Source organism: Oncorhynchus keta, chromosome 4 (genome assembly GCF_023373465.1).
Source record: "Oncorhynchus keta strain PuntledgeMale-10-30-2019 chromosome 4, Oket_V2, whole genome shotgun sequence".
NCBI lineage: Eukaryota > Metazoa > Chordata > Actinopteri > Salmoniformes > Salmonidae > Oncorhynchus > Oncorhynchus keta.
This window is the reverse complement of record NC_068424.1, coordinates 59,607,714-59,621,318: the sequence shown is the minus strand read 5'-3', so window position 1 is coordinate 59,621,318 and position 13,605 is coordinate 59,607,714. Positions and strand designations below refer to the sequence as shown.

General features: G+C 41.8%; 1 protein-coding gene across 13 annotated transcripts in view; it reads right to left on the bottom strand.

Annotated features, from left to right (window-relative positions):
* Window positions 1-13,605, bottom strand: part of LOC118375339 (rap guanine nucleotide exchange factor 2-like) — a 156,835-nt gene that overhangs the window by 108,022 nt on the left and 35,208 nt on the right. For all 13 annotated transcript variants that reach the window (XM_052511655.1, XM_052511594.1, XM_052511609.1 and 10 more), the window contains exons 2-3: window positions 6,882-6,952; window positions 6,157-6,213 (exon numbers count right to left, since the gene is read on the bottom strand). In XM_052511655.1, the coding sequence (XP_052367615.1) occupies window positions 6,157-6,213; window positions 6,882-6,952 (128 nt within the window). The remainder of the gene's footprint in view (window positions 1-6,156; window positions 6,214-6,881; window positions 6,953-13,605) is intronic.

The following is a 13,605-nucleotide window of genomic DNA, read 5'->3' as shown; positions in this document are numbered from 1 at the left end:
AGACCCCTTCTGGACAATCAGAGCCATCCAGCTTGCCGCTCTAAGGTCAACAATCTTCCTAATGAGGGCTGGTTCCGACCGAAAAAAGGCACTCGCACGTAAATACATTGATGATTTCTTATTCCAAATGGGCGGTGGTTCGTGTGCAAACCATATGATTAATGTGAGAATATTTCTGAAATGCATCGACAATGTCTTTTTCGCTCTCCCCTCTACATATCGTTGCGTAAAAAGTCACCATATTGTAAAAGTCTGCTACGGACCTTTGTCTCGGGTATTAAGTGTGTATGTTATCCTGTTATTATTTAAATAATAATAGTAAATAAATAATAATTCAACCAATTGGTGTAGTACTGAATCATGAGTAAGACTGGGTTTATTGAAGATGCGTGGTCCTTCTGTGGCTCAGTTGGTAGAGCATGGCGCTTGTAACGCCAGGGTAGTGGGTTCGATTCCCGGGACCACCCATACGTAGAATGTATGCACACATGACTGTAAGTCGCTTTGGATAAAAGCGTCAGCTAAATGGCATATATTATTATTATATATTAGGTTATGACTGTTCAGAAGTAATGATTAATAAAATAACCGTTTAGCGATGTATATCTTATAGAATTTAATTTGGGAGACGGTAATTCTTTAAAAAACCTCTTCCATGGTGCCTCATTTCTAATGAGTTAGTTGTTAGAGGATTCATTTCAAATCGGGTAAAAATTAAACAGTTAGTGGATTAAATACACAACAGTCAGAATAATGAAAGTAAAGTCACAACAGGGTTATCTTCTGTAGCTTGTCGAGGGGAAAAAATATTTAATCCATTTTAGAATAAGGCTGTAACATAACAAAATGTGGAGAAAGGGGTCTGAATACTTTCCTTGCAAAACTATTCCGACCCCTTGGATTTCACCACATTTTGTGTTACAAAGTGAGATTAAAATTGATTTGTAATTTTCTATCAACAATTCAAACAAAATAGTCTGTCAATGTGGGAAGAAAATACATTTTTTATATAAATACAATTGTAATCAATAAAATAGTCGTTGCTTAAGTATTCAGCTTTCTGAGTCAATACATGTTAGGAAAACCTTTTGCATCGATTACTGCTGTGAGTCTTCTAGGGTAAGTCTATAAAAGCTTTGCACGCCTGGATTGTGCGATATTAGCCCATTATTCTGTAAAAAAAAAATGTCAAGCTCTGTCAAGATGTAGGGGTCATGGCTAAACAGCATTTTTCAAGTCTTGCCACAGTATTTCAAGCAGAATTAAGTCAAACTGTAACTTGGACACTCAGGAACATCCACGGTCATCTTGGTAAGCATTTCTAGTTGAAATTTGGCTTTGTGTTTTAGGTTATTGTCCTGCTGAATGGTGAATTCTTCTCCCAGTGTTTGGTGTAAAGCAGACTGAAGCAGGTTTGCTCTACCATTTTCCCTGTGCTTCAACTCCATTCTGTTTGTTTTTATCCTGAAAAGGTATTTGCTGATGTCAAGCATACTCATACCATGATGCAGCCACTATCATGCTTGAAAATGTAGGCCAAAAAGTGTATTCCTTTGACATGTTTTTTTTTGTTGCAGTTACTGCCTTGATGCATACAAGATACATGTTTTGGAATATTTGTATTCTGTATATTTATATTATTGGGTAGTCACGACAATGTTGATCCGTCCTCAGCTCCCCCTTCACAGCCATCTAACTCTGTAGCGGTTTTAAAATCCCCAATTGCCACAAGGTGACATCCCTGGGCAGTTTCATTCCGGCCCTGCAGCTCACTTCAGACGGACAACTACTTTTGAGGTGTCTAGTGGTTTAATAACAGAAGTAACTTGACCATGCTTACAGAAATATTGAATGTCTGATTTGTTATTGTTACACATCTATCAATCACTGCCCCTTTTATGATACTTGAAATTCAATACATGATGGAGGGACCTTACAGATGTTGTTTGGGGGACAGAAGGGTCATTTATTTTTGTACATGTAACTTTGTGATTTGTTGAGCCAAATTTGACTCCTTTACTAACTTAATCTTGCCGGGAAAAAAGGTGGCCGAATACTTTGAATGCAGCGACTATGTTATATTTTTTCTTAATCTTAAAAAACATGTCCCACCCCAAAATGGCCCACTGACAGAGTATTTTGTGTATATTGTTGATAAAAATGACAAGTCCATTTGAATCCCACTTCATAACACAAAATGTGGAGAAATCCAAGGGGTCTGAATACTTTTGCAAGGCAAAAGTTAGTGGCAGTTGATGGCCTTATTTCTATTACAGCATATTGGATGACTGTCATTCAGATTCCATTCACTAACATCAATAGGTTTAAGCTACTACATGATACTCAAATTTGCCCTATACACATGAGATTGCTAAAACCTAGCCTACAAATGAAAGTTTATAACATAGGCGCACAGGTACAGAGACAAATTGGAGTAATCAAGGTGAGTGACATACTCAATACCACCTTGCACACTCTTGCCAGCATCTAGCAGATCTAGGGTGTAATCATTAGACCAAACAGTTGCTAACATTTTGCAACAAAACCATGAGTTTTTTTTTTGGACAAATGTAGGTAGGTCCAACCCCGTTTTGTTCCGTTTGCTTCCATTTAAGAAACGTTTTGCAAAACAGAATTAGCGGAATGAATACACCCCTGATCACCGGCGCACAGTTCATACAATTTTAAATAAATAATATTTGTTCACAACCGTTCAACTAGCATCTCACTGAGTCACTTTTGATTGGATGGACAACATGTTAGTTCACACTGCAAGCTCTGATGGGTTGGAGGACGTCCTCTGGAAGTCGTTATAATTACTATAGTAAGTCTTTGGGGGGGGGTGAGAACCATGAGCCTCCTAAGTTCTGTATTGAAGTCAATGTACACAGAGGACAGAAAATAGCTGTCCTCTGGCTACACCAGGGTGCTACCCTACGGAGTGCTGTTGAGGCTACTGTATACCTTTATTGCAAAACAGGGTTTAAATCCGTTATTTGGTGACAAAACGACACTAAATATATTCATATCTAAAAAATAAATGAAAAATGTAATGTTTCACTATTTTGATCAAATTCACTGCGTAGGATGGTCCTCCCTTCCTCCTCTGAGGTGCCTCCACTGTTTGCAGTGTTTTATATGATGATTTTTAATACAGAATACTGCTAACCCCAATACTGACATGACACTCCCCAATTCCAACAGAGACCATCACTCATTGCCATCAGCCAGTATAGCCTCAGCTGACACATTGAATCAACAGTACGGTGTGTTTTCTCCATTAGAGTGACGTTTCTCATTGTAAACAAAAATCTGCGCATTCAGAAGGATGGAAATGCAATGTTCCTTGAGCGTTGTTTGGATGGGACATGTTATTTCTCCCAGTTCTTTTCCCAGATCAGATGACCTTGTTTCCAGAAGCGAGCGGGCACATTCCCGGCTGATTACAGTAGGACCCTATTGGGAGTTGGAGCTGGTGAGGGGAAAACTTTCCATCAGCTGCGTTTGAGTTCTGCACACACACACACACACAATGAGCTTGGTTTGAGCACACACACACACACACACACACACACACACACACACGAGGGAAGAGGGAAACCCGGAGATGAGGACTGCTGGAGGGTATAATCAATTCCTGTCAAGTGTAATACTCCTGGTTTATAACCTGATGTACTAAGATGGCAGTGTATCGCCTGTAGCACACACACTATCAACCTCACTTTGGGATTTCAGGTTTGGACAGAATTGGAGTGGATGTAAGATCAGTGTTGCTTAGCCTTGTAACAATTGACTGTCCACCTCCCTACGCACAACGTGCCGTCTACTATTGACAGCATGTCTATGATTGACAGTCCATCACCCTATCCAAAATGTGCTGTCTATGATTGAGTCCCCTTCACCTCCCTATCCAAAATGTGCTGTCCATGCTTTCATCTCAGGAACTGTGTTTACCTTAAGGGCACCACTATAGCTAAAGATTCTTAATCAGATTCTCCACAGGGAGAGACTGCATCTTATTTTCCCACTGTCTGCTCCCAGCTCTTATCCAGGAAGAGAACCAGAGTATGAATGTCTACAAGAGGAATCCCCTACCCTGGGCCAAAATATTCATGCATGCATACATACATACTACACATGACCACCGGCAGACGAGTGCACACACACAGTGGGTAGAAAGACTGCTGAAAGTGTTGTCACACTAGCCCTAAGCTACCAGCAGGGTACCAGACACCACCCCCTCTCATCCCCCCCACTGCTACTTTTGGGCAATGGGAGCAACTCTCTCTGTGTGTGTGTGTGTGTCCTCTGACTATAGGGCATTCTGGAATATCCTGGCTCTCATCTAAATGAAGCAAGTCCTATAATCAGTTCCCTCTTAAAGAAACTCTTAAGGATCAGACCTTTTTAAATTTTCACCTAAAATGGCATACCCAAATCTAACTGCCTGTAGCTCAGGACCTGAAGCAAGGACATGCATATTATTGATACCATTTGAAAGGAAACACTGACGTTTGTGGAAATGTGAAATTAATGTAGGAGAATATAACACGTGAAATCTGGTAAAAGATAACAAAGATGTTCCATCATCTTTGAAATGCAAGAGAAAAGCCATAATATAACATTGCATTTTAAGCTCAATTTAGATTTTGGCCACTAGATGGCAGCAGTGTGTGTGCCAAGTTTTAGATTGATCCAGTCAAGCGTTGCAATACTGCATAGTATTTTTATCAAGTCTGCCCTTTATGTGCTGATTTGTCAATTGATACATTTTCAACCTCATAACTATTGGTAACATACAAAAATGATATGGTAATACAACATTTCAGTTAACACACACACTCACAGGAATGTAATATGATGGATCCTTAGTTTATACACTAACTTTCACACATCTAGATGGCTGGGCGGGGTGGGTGTGGAGCAAGAGGCAGCAGGGGTTCAAACTGTAGAACCCAGAATATAAAAATAGAGTTTACCAAACAAAACTATGGTACATTTTATTTCTAGGACCCTCAGGATGACAAATCAGAGTAAGATTACTGAATAAAAGTATATTATTTACCTTCACAGGTGAATGTATCAAATCAGTTGCCGTGATAATTTTTTTTTTGTTGTACACTCTCCTCAAGCAATAGCATGGTATTTTTTTTCACTGTAATAGCTACTGTAAAATTGGACAATGCAGTTAGATTAACAATAATTAAACATTTCTGCCCATATAAGACATGTCTAGGTCCTGGAAACTTTGCTGTTTATTACAACGTCATTCTAGTCACAATAGTGCAAATTAGCATCAACCGTCCCAATATTGGGACACCGATCTCGTAGAGGTCAATCAGATGAACCTCCGTCTCCTGCACCTATACATGCATGTGCACACGGTTTTCTATAAAAGGTAATTATTTCTCATCAGATATGGACGACAACAGCAAAACCTCTTGTCAAGTGTGTGCGTCTTCCAGTGTGTGTGTGTGTGTGTGTGTGTGTGTATATATATCCAGTAGGGTCTTAGGCTCTTAGCATCATAACAGGATGTCTTGGGGCAGAACAATAGAGTGGACGGTGCCACCGGGAGAACTAAAACTTCACAGCCGGGAGAACTAAAACTACACAGCCGGGAGAACTAAAACTACACAGCCGGGAGAACTAAAACTACACAGCCGGGAGAACTAAAACTACACAGTTGTGCTCCAAGCGGTTTCAACCCTCTCAAGACACACCACTATCTTTTTATCTGTCTCAATTGGAAGACAACACACAGAGGCTTACCTCAAATGGCCTAGCTAGCCAGGAACTAACCATCAAGACAAGGTTCTGGTAGCCATTAAAGCTTGCATTTTGTTATCAACCACAACTCAATGACTTGTCAAGTAGGCCAAATTGAAATTGTTCCAGACAAACTTGCAGGTCTCTCTGCTTCAGTGGTTTAGATTCACGCCTAGGCAGCACAGAGGGTTTCTGGTGACCGTGCTGATGCACACAGGCATTTGTTTTCGAAATCATTAATTTCACTGCACGTCATTAACGGGGCATAATCGCATCTTGTCAATAAGTTGAACTCTGACCATGTCTTGTGTAAAGGCTTCCAGCAGAGAATATCTAGATATGATTTATTAAGAATGTGTACCTACATACACGCACAAGGGTACTTACTAATAGAGCACTTCATTGGCTTCGTGTCTTTCATAGCGCACTGTCTCACACATTATCCTGTAGGAGAGAGAAGGAAGGACAGAGGAGAGGAGTGGGGCGAGAGGGGGGAGGATAGGAGTGGGACGAGAGGGGGGAGGATAGGAGTGGGACGAGCGGGGGGAGGATAGGAGTGGGGCGAGAGGGGGAGGATAGGAGTGGGACGAGGGGGGGGAGATAGGAGTGGGGGCGAGAGGGGGGAGGAGAGGAGTGGGGAGAAGAGAGAAGACAACAGTGACAGCAAAGTTAACAAATACAATCGAACAGATGGATGGTTGAGTTCACTAAAGTTTAGTTTATTGAGTTTGTAGAAGCTCTCAACTGAGTTTACCTTTTTAAGGGGAAGGAAATGTCAGTATTTTAAAAGTAACTCATGTGCCTTGGCATTTGTGAAACTTTATTTTAGTAAACAGCGATATCAAAAAACACAAACTCCAAAAAACAGCCCAGAGCATGTCATGCATATTATTGTTGCTCAAGGATTCAAAACAAGCAGGAGAAAAACTAGTCTCTGAGAACTAGCTACCACAGAGGAAAACAACATTCCTTTAAGGTGTTACCATCTAATAATACTTTTAGTCTCATCAGGGTATTGTGCAACTGCTAATCACAGACCATCCATGTAATTAACGAGTATAAATTCATGTGTAATTCATTTGATCAATCTGAATCAATGTGGGAGCTCTCACCTCAGCTGGTGTTCTCGGAGGTTAGACAGGGCCTCCATTCCATGCAGATAGGAGTAGACTATCTCCAGGTCCTGTGTGAAATAGAGGAGATGTGTCAGTTTATTAGCATTTTAGCATTACGATTTTACCGGGTGCAGGGTGTTGGAATATCATGGGGAAAAAGTCAGCGTGTTAACAGTAGACAGACATGAAGAGTCAGCAGTTCTAAGAGCCAAACAACCTTTTTAAAATTACCAGTGCTGTCCCTAATACATACAGTACCAGTCAAAGTTTGGACACACCTACTCATTCAATGGTTTTTCTTTATTTTTACCATTTTCTACATTGTAGAATAGTGAAGACACCAAAACTATGACATAACACAGAATTATGTAGTAACCAAAAAAGTGTTAACTAATCAAAATATATTTTAGATTCTTCAAAGTAGCCACCCTTTGCCTTGATGACAGCTTTGCCCGCTCTTGGCATTCTCTCAACCAGCTTCACCTGGAATGTTTTTCCAACAGTCTTGAAGGAGTTCCCACATATGCTGAGCACTTGTTGGCTGCTTTTAATTCACTCTGCGATCCAACTCAACCCAAACCATTTCAATTGGGTTAAGGTTGGGTGATTGTGGAGGCCACGTCATCGGATGCAGCACTCTCTCATTCGCCTTGGTCAAATAGGCCTTACAGTCTGGAGATGTATTGGGTCATTTTCCTGTTGAAAAACTAAGTGATAGTCCCACTAAGCGCAAACCAGGTCGGATGGCATATCGCTGCAGAATGCTTTGGTAGCCATTCTGTTTGTGTTTCTTGAATTCTAAATAAATCACAGAGTGTCTCCAGCAAGCACCATCACACCTCCTCCATGGGAAGCACACATGCGGAGATCATCCATTCACCTACTCTGTGTCTCACAAAGACACAGTAGATGTTGAGATGTGTCTGTTGCTAGAACTCTGTGAAGCATTTATTTGGGATGCAATTTCTGAGGCTGGTAACTAATGAACTTATCCCCTGCAGGAGAGTTAACTCTGGATCTTCCTTACCTGTGGCGGTCCTCATGAGAGCCAGTTGTATCATAGCTCTTTATGGTTTTTGCAACTGCACTTCAAGAAATGTTCAAAGTTCTTGAAATTTTCCGGATTGACACCTTCATGTCTTAAAGTAATGGACTGTTGTTTCTCTTTACTTATTTGAGCTGTTCTTGCCAAAATATGGAATTGGTCTTTTGCCAAAATATGGAATTGGTCTTTTACCAAGTAGGGCTATCTTCTGTATACCAACCCTGCCTTGTTACAACAGAACTGATTGGCTCAAACACATTAAGGAAAGAAATTCCACAAATTAACCTTTAACAAGGCACACCTGTTAATTAAAAAATGCATTCCAGGTGATGACCTCATGAAGCTGGTTGAGAGAATGCCAAGAGTGTGCAAAGCTGTCAAGGCAACGGGTGGCTACTTTCAAGAATCTCATATACATACATATATGATTTGTTTAACAATTTTTTGGTTACTACATAATTCCATGTATTCATTTTTAGTTTTGACATCTTCACTATTATTCTACAATGTAGAAAATAGTAAAAATAAAGAAAAAACCTGACAGACACATAGACAGACACACCTCCTCTGCCATTCAAGGCAACATACTTAGAGGCCCAAAGAAAATGCCTGCACAAAGCACCTAATCTAAGAAAGATACATTTTAGAGACCAAAAAGGAAACAGGACGGGTGGTGCTTCCTTTCATTTGTCTCAACTTTGTCAGCTGACACCAAGCTCTGGGCTCTGAAACCGTCTGACACCAAGGGGAATGAATAGAGAGGTCAACCGGTTTGAAGCAACTCAGGTTAGAGATCAAAGATTGAGTAAGGGGGGCTGGTGTTTGGTTAAAAATGACCTGCGGGTCGTACCAAAGTGTGAGTTACTACAAACAAGACCATAGATCAAATCTGTTGAGAAGATCAAAGCTGAAATGTGATGTTTTGCAAGTTATTATTTGAACAATCATACATGAGTTTATAACGTATACCCATTGAACAGACAAGGTCTATAGGCTATTATGCAAAGTTAGGGCCTATCTTGGATATCCTATGTCCCATCAACATACACAACATTCATGCGATACAAAACACTGTTCAGACCGTTGGCTTAATTAGAACTAAAAAAAAAAAATAACTAGGTTGGCCTTCAAAGCTCCATAGACTGGGTTACCTCGACCCATGTTACATCATGCAGTGATATCCCCAGCCTAATAGACTGGGTTACCTCGACCCATGTTACATCATGCAGTGATATCCCCAGCCTAATAGACTGGGTTACCTCGACCCATGTTACATCATGCAGTGATATCCCCAGCCTAAGACTGGGTTACCTCGACCCATGTTACATCATGCAGTGATATCCCCAGCCTAATAGACTGGGTTACCTCGACCCATGTTACATCATGCAGTGATATCCCCAGCCTAAGACTGGGTTACCTCGACCCATGTTACATCATGCAGTGATATCCCCAGCCTAAGACTGGGTTACCTCGACCCATGTTACATCATGCAGTGATATCCCCAGCCTAAGACTGGGTTACCTCGACCCATGTTACATCATGCAGTGATATCCCCAGCCTAATAGACTGGGTTACCTCGACCCATGTTACATCATGCAGTGATATCCCCAGCCTAAGACTGGGTTACCTCGACCCATGTTACATCATGCAGTGATATCCCCAGCCTAAGACTGGGTTACCTCGACCCATGTTACATCATGCAGTGATATCCCCAGCCTAATAGACTGGGTTACCTCAGTGATATCCCCCCATGTTACATCATGCAGTGATATCCCCAGCCTAATAGACTGGGTTACCTCGACCCATGTTACATCATGCAGTGATATCCCCAGCCTAATAGACAGCCTAATAGACTGGGTTACCTCGACCCATGTTACATCATGCAGTGATATCCCCAGCCTAAAGACTGGGTTACCTCGACCCATGTTACATCATGCAGTGATATCCCCAGCCTAATAGACTGGGTTACCTCGACCCATGTTACATCATGCAGTGATATCCCCAGCCTAATAGACTGGGTTACCTCGACCCATGTTACATCATGCAGTGATATCCCCAGCCTAAGACTGGGTTACCCCGACCCATGTTACATCATGCAGTGATATCCCCAGCCTAAGACTGGGTTACCTCGACCCATGTTACATCATGCAGTGATATCCCCAGCCGAATTCTAGCCTTATGTTCTGTTCTGACGTCGCTCACTGATTTGGATACTGTGTGGGCCTGATAATTCTGCTTGGAGACTGGCTAGGTTCTGGCACCATCTACTGTACAAGGACAGGACAGGCCAATTTATTTGGGATTTAACATAAAATGGCACAGCACATTGAAACAAATTATCCAGCAAGCTGATATGAATAGAAATTGATAACACCAAAATGAGACATATTGACATTCGTATAGTTGTGACTAGATGTCGGCCTAGTAAAATATGAGACTATGACTACAAAAGGTGCTACACAATGATTTTAAGCAAGACAAATACTGCCAATGCCATTTTTGGGAGGGATGATCTGGACTCATTATGCCTCAATGTTGCTTACATAGAATGAACCGTGAACATGCGGATTCACACGGGACAACAAGACCCTGTTGAAAGCTTAGCTGACATTTTTCAGTCTTCCCTAAAGTAGACTTAATCACAGATTTGAGAGGTTGGTAGGTGAACACACTAAGGTGGAAAACTTGCTTTGACTTATCCAATCACCGACAGTAACAGGCTATAACCTAAAGGAAGGGTTGTAAAGAAGATTCCAAACACCAGCGCACAAGTCTAATTTCCCATTGCCATACATGGAAGCAGACCTTACCAAGAATGACCACTAGGTGGCATGCTACTGCTGTGTTTTTCCATAGGCCTACTATAGCACAGTGTGGGAAAGAGCACCACTCTTACGCCACTCAAGAGCTCCAGTGAGAGAGACAAATATGCAGACCCATCAATTGTGGCTTTGGTCTTAAATATTTCAGATTGACTCTTGAGATTAGCTCCATGGAAAGAATGCGAGGGACACCATTTTTCCACTGTCTCTCGCTACCATGCTACCATTCATTTCCCGGTTTTGTGTTTTTGGATTGGATAACGTTTGAGATGTTGGGGCCAACCGCAAAACACTGTGGGGGGGGGTTCCAAGTTCATCTGGTATTGCGTATTGACGGCAATGACTGTATAGACTCAAGGTAGGGGAGTGGGATAAGAGTCAAGCAATGTCAAGTTTGAGAAGTGTGTGTGAGAGAGACAGCGAAAGAGAAATAAAGCAAGCATTTGATGAGTGTCCTTAATAACAGTGCTATTCAAGCACATTTTTGAAATACCAGATGTTAGTCTTTATGGGGTCTGGGACATTTTTCTGTTACCATCCAATTCCTGCTTATTTCCTTAGGTCAGGGGGATCTAATGGTTCACTACACCTCTGGATCTGAGTCAGACAGTAGCAGTGTACCATACAGTAGGCAAACTATCAGAGGTATTTTCTCCCAGGACATTAGGGCATTAGCCAACAATGATAGCCTTGCGTTCTTTGTTTTGGGGGCCAATATGACCAAGGCTGCCTCTCCAGTCTCCATTATCTATGGTTTGTTGTGCAACTCCATGGGCAGTAGGGTACAGAACAGGGCTCTGGGCCAACGTGTCGATAGACATGACAATCAGTTGAGCAGAGAGTGTTCCAGGAGGAAATGAATGTTTAGCTAAAACCATACACGTTCACTGAGATCCTGGATTCAAGTTAAGAGGCCTATAACATGATCATTTAGATTCAAGTTGATGGGAACTAAGCTTATAACATGAGGGTGAAGAATTTATAACATTGGCATAAAACAATTTAGAGCTTCCAGTCAGCAATCGTCCACTTGACCTCAAATCACTCCCTTTCACTTTCAATAAAATGGGAAGGACAGGAACAACAAAGCCTTGTTTAAATTCTAAAACGGCAGCCACACCTCATCTCAAATCCACTGATGTGTCTGCAAACAAGATAGGGAGCTTTAATTGTCCACTCCTTTCAATGGTCTGAATGAGTATTTGGTACATTCATTTGGGTCAGTGTGATAAGATGCAGGGTGGTTTGCATTCACACTGACCCAAACGTACCAAACCCTGCATCTTATCACACTGACACTGTAGGCGAGTCATCAAAAGGTGGGGTCACAACCTTAAAGACCTATGGGGAAGGTAAAGTCCTGTGCGGAAGGTAAACTTGGACTGAGAGGACAGCAGGTGGTCTAGTGGTAAATGTTGGACCAGTAACCGAAAGGTCTCTAGTTACCCAAGCAGACAAGGTGAAAAATCTGTCAATGTGCCCTTAAGCAAGGCACTTAACCCTAATCGCTCCAGGATCACCACTGATAATACAAGCACCCACCAAATTATGATTTATTACTATTTTAAACCTCATTGTCTTAACTAAGAGACGTCCAATGCTGTAACATATGAGGCTATATATTATAATGATACAATATCTGAGATTGCTGTGAGAATTTTAAAATGTGGGATAGGCCATTGTGGTTAATGTGGCTTTTGGTTTCCACAGGATATTAAAATGATATGGCCAATAACATGTCATAAAACTCACCATGGGATGAGTGTAATGAGCACTTCATTGGGTGCATTGACCTTACAAAGGGAAGCTACATAATACCCACTCCTGTCATTGGTTAAAACGGTGTTACCATCATAATCTCCATCACTCAGTCAACAGTAGCATTCAGTCAACAGTAGCAGCCTCCAATACATCGTAAAATAGAGATTTTAAACAGCTGATAGTCAATGGGATTCATCTCTTAAGCAGAGATCAGTCATCACCTTGAAGGAAAGAACAAAGAATGTATTTTAAATGTATTCCTTAAAAGTATATCAGGAGACAGTCACTCAACTACTGGGCATGCATGACAGAGATACACCAACAGTAAGGCCACGTGTGGGAAAGCATGAGTCTGTCACTGATGAGTTGTTGAGTTGTTGCCAACATCAAGTTCTGTGAGCCACATCCTGTTGGCATGCCTTGTGTAACTAGTCTGGTTCTCTACTCCATCAAAACAATGTGTCATCGACCAGTTAGCTCAGCTATTAGCATGTCTCCGCCTTAAGATGCCGGTGTCCCCGATCCCTGGCAGGCAGGCACGTCAAGAACGTGGCTTTTTAATCTGGGACGCGTCGCACAGAGATTGTGGTTCTGTTGAGGTGAAAAGCTGTGAAAAGCATAAATTAATCTCCTGCGACTCAGAGCAGAGCCGTGCTAGATTTGCAACAGACCGCTAACTTGTCACCGGCTGAGAGTGATGATTTCGCCATATCTTCAGAGGGCAATGAGACGTGGCAACAAGTTCATAGCTCAACCTAGCGATCGGTGATGCGGTGGAACAAGAAAAAGAGAAAAACAGCCCCATTATCAGTATGATTGCCGCCATTTTGATTTCCGACGTTGATCCTTAACCAGGTTAGGCCTCTAATCTGATCATCCATCCCACCAAGCAGAGTCCCAGTGTCAATGGATCCCCTTACCATGACAGTAGAGGTGGCCATCTTGTGTGTCAAATCAGGGGTGAAGACTACATTCCTCAGATGACAGTGCCGAGACAAATAACACACAACGCCTCCACCGCTCCCTAACCTAAGAGGCATCTGGGTCGTCCATTAGTTAGAGAAGGTCTTGTGCCTGGATACATTCTGGTGCT